This window comes from Colossoma macropomum, unplaced genomic scaffold (assembly GCF_904425465.1).
Source record: "Colossoma macropomum unplaced genomic scaffold, Colossoma_macropomum, whole genome shotgun sequence".
NCBI classification, from domain to species: domain Eukaryota; kingdom Metazoa; phylum Chordata; class Actinopteri; order Characiformes; family Serrasalmidae; genus Colossoma; species Colossoma macropomum.
The window spans coordinates 41,564,251-41,568,079 of NW_023494802.1; the positions used below are offsets into that span (position 1 = coordinate 41,564,251).

Here is a 3,829-nt window from a genome sequence, read left to right on the forward strand (position 1 = left end):
TTTATTGAAAAATCATGGCAGGGGAGAAGCTCCTGGCAGATACCCAGAGATCTCCAAAATCAGACCAAATTTACATAGGTGTATATAGTGCCCAAATGGTATTGGTACATTTCATTGGTTACAGAGAACAAAGAAGTTACATTGGTTATATGTAATTGTGATATGAATAAAGAATATAATGTTAACATGTATGCATAATTGATGACAAGGAAGGAAACTCAAATATGGTCTGCAGAGTCTTCTCACATCAGTCCTCTTCAAGATAAGCTGGCCTGTAACATCAAGGACACTTAAACAATGAGTAACTGTAGGTTCTTTTAGCTAGCTTGCTTCCTTCAGTGGAGGAAAACAAGAGATGAGACCTGGACACAGAGTGGGAGGAGTAGCTGATTTGTTACCTTGCATGCACCAAGAGAACAGTGACAGCCCAACCTAAATGTATGAGTAACATGCATAGCTTATGCAGTATGTCGTGTTGTGACTGACTATATGAATATAATATATCATGTGAAATTATTGGTTACATAATGAATTTGGTTACATAACATTCAGTACAGTTCATAACACCACACACATGCTGTTACCAAAGTAATAAAATGAGAAATTAATTAAAGAAAACAAAATTAGCATAAACCAAATAAACTGAATGAGTAAGAGATGCCTTGTTTACCTAGTTTTTAACTACTTTACTAGTTTTAGAAGATTTTAAACAAAGAGCATCTCAGAAAGCATCATATTGTATTGAATCATTTTCTGATTAAATGTAAATGACAGAGCTTGTAGGCATAGGAGGCTCATCGAAATATTCAACTGATAAACCATTTTGTAAATCTACTCCTTGAGACATTCTTCCTTGATCTCAGTGATGATGGAGCTCCCATTGGAAAAAATGTAGTGCCCTTTCTCAGTTTTCTCATGGAAACCTGAGGTGATGGTCAGCTCCACTGGGACCTTCACCTCCACCTCCTTCCTGACCACATTCACGGTGACCTTTGTGTGTGAAGGGATGGTGGTTGGCATCGAGACTTTGACAATCTTCTTCTCGGTTCTGGTGTTGCTGCCGCCCTTCTCCACTATGAAGGTGTTGCTAAGAGAGAGCAGTACTGGTGCCACATCTAGGCAGAATTTTGCTCCTAAGCCGATCTGAGTAGTATTGCCGAAGCTGAAACTTTCAGTGATGGAGCCCTCGTACTCTCGATCAAGCTCTGTGATGAGGGTCTGTTCATGTGATCCGCTGTTCAGACTACATATGGAGTCGATGATGGCAGATTTGACTTGTTCTTTCTTCTGGTCCCAGAGCACCTTAGCTGTCATGGTCACTTTCCCTGACTTAAGAGGACGCAGGTGGCTCAGTCGGTTGCTAAACCATCCGTAGTTGGGCATGTCATGAGAAGCTCTGGCCAACATCTGAGCTCCACTTCTGTTCTGATGCTGGTAGAGAACCCACGCTCCTCTCTGGACTTTGTGAGAAGATGCAGAATCGTTGAAAGAGCCGTGACACAAGTTGGTCTCACAGGTGAGGACGACACTCTTCCCTTTGTAGTTTGGCTCGTCATACAGTGTGATCTGTGGATCTTCCAGGTCCTCGGTCACCACCTCTAGAGAAGAAGGTCGAGAAGCAGCTCCACAGAAGAAGCTGTCCCAGTCCACTGTGGGATATTCTCCTTCTTCAAAGATGTACTGGTAACCACTGAAATTGGGATCACAGTGTAACACCCAAGGATTCCCGATCACCTTCAGGGAGCAGATGCAGTCATCAAAGTTCTCATCATTTAAGTTGGCAACATTGGAGGTGAACTCTCTGCTGAGGCCCTCGAAATTCGGCTTATCATAAACAATGATCTTGTCCATGGTGTCTGGAGAGGTTTGTGTCCTGGAAGGCTGTTCAGAAGGAGATGAGCTGGTGAGTCTGTGAAAAGTGAGCAGAGTTCTCTTTGTATATATAGCTGAACTGGGCTGGAGAGCACTGGGAGGAGTTCTGAGATGCATCACATCATCTTGGCAGTCTCACAATAAAGTTTCACCAGAAAGAGGAATCTTGAAGCCTTGAAGGTCAGCACAGTTTGCAGAAATGTTTGACAGCCCATCTCAGTCAACAGACTATGGGGATTTCAACACATACAGACATTATCAATTGGTTCACTCAAGTGTGTTGAAGTTTATATACTGTGATTATATTAATTAAAGTCACATTTGTTCTTTCAACACAAAACATTTCATGATCCCTACCTAGAACAGACCTGGGGGTTGTTCCACAAAGGAAGTTTGTAAAAGCTGCACTTATTTGAATTAGTCTCACTTAATTTTGCAAAACAGTGGACTCCAAGTTCAGTGGCTTCCACTAACACAGTCCAGGTGAGATCTGTTCCCACCAGTTCAAATCATGATTCAGTAATCAAGGCTCATGTACGTGTACACGATATGTAAGCAGCCCAGAGAGTTGACTGTAGACACAACAATATATCAGCAAAAAAGCAAGAAACCTGAAAAAATTATTTAAAACATTAACAGATGTTTAGTGTGTTTTAGGCAAGTGGATAGTATGTAATACTAAATACCTTAATACAGATTATACCTACTTAATACTTTAACATAATACTTGAACTTTATAGTACAAAATGCTATAAACAATTATAGATTTAAAAAGAACTCCATTCACATGTCCTAATATTCTCTACTGTCTTGGATAAACTGTGCTCAGCTCACAGAAATGAAGAAATATTTTAAAATTAGACTAAATATTTTAGACAAAGTAAATCTAGATGCTCTTATTGTACAGAAATGGAATAGATAAGTACAGAAAACAAATGAATACTGCATTACACATTACATCAAGAAGGTTCCCGTTACTGCCTCTTATGGGGGCCGAAGGGGGATGGGGGGGCTGCTGTAATGGACCTGACTCCAGGAAAGGAGCAGCACTGCCTCAGAAAAGGAGGAGCTCCATCATTTTAGCAACACCGTACAGACGTCTTCAGAGATTATGCTCTTCGGTGCAACTTTCAGAGCAAAGTCTTCCAATGATAGGAAACGTCCTGACTCTCCTGATCCTCCTTGAGATACACAATCAGTGTATGATTGTGATTTTCCTTCCTCATTATCCTCTATAATGAAGGTGCTTCAGGACCAGAAAGAGGAAGCAGATATTCTAATGACTAAAAAGAAATTCAAGAACCCCAAATATAAAACAACAGCAAAAGTGTTAAATGTCAAAAAGTTTTAAAAAATGAATCAAACAAAATAGGAAAGCGCCCAGGAAAACATAAAAACAAACAAACAAACAAAAAGATTAACCTCACCCAGCCTTTTGACTCCATGCCCCAAAAATTCAAGGGGTAACCCAAATCCAAGAACAGAGATGCACAGAAATAAGCAGAGGAAAAGGTTTATAGACTTTGAAGCACAGCATCACTGGTTCATTTTCCAAAAAAAAAAAAAACGAGTGATGAATGATGTCCGAAACTTGGTTTAGGACACAACCACATAAGAAACTAACTGGCATGAGTTGCATGAGTTTCCATGGTTTAAAGCCAATACTAAATGTGTACATATTGCTTTAGATTTCATACATGAAGCCTACACCTTGTCCATGAGAGAATATGTGAAAGACTAGGATAGTGTCATATAAGAATTAGGTTATGCTTAAGTTTGAGCTGTAAATTATCTTGAGTCTCTAAGGTGATGTCATTTTTTATCATGTAACCACAGCATCATGTTTATGTCACTTTTTACCTTTATTGCCTTAGAAACTAATTACATGCATTTAAAAGAAAGATTTGGACATTAATCCTAATTCATCCCAAAGAAAAAGCATAGATTAATATCTGCT

At 39.5% G+C, this 3,829-nt stretch overlaps 1 protein-coding gene across 1 annotated transcript; it reads right to left on the reverse strand.

Annotated features, from left to right (window-relative positions):
• Positions 1-785: 785 nt before the first annotated feature.
• LOC118822492 (epidermal differentiation-specific protein-like) lies at positions 786-1,898 on the reverse strand. Its single transcript, XM_036591578.1, has one exon. It carries the CDS (start codon positions 1,849-1,851, stop codon positions 832-834), a length of 1,020 nt encoding a protein of 339 aa, XP_036447471.1. The 5' UTR covers positions 1,852-1,898; the 3' UTR covers positions 786-831.
• Positions 1,899-3,829: the final 1,931 nt, after the last annotated feature.

Excerpts from the sequence above, each read along its gene's own strand:
- LOC118822492 (XM_036591578.1), bottom strand. The coding sequence starts at position 1,851 with ATGGACAAGATCATTGTTTATGATAAGCCGAATTTCGAGGGCCTCAGC.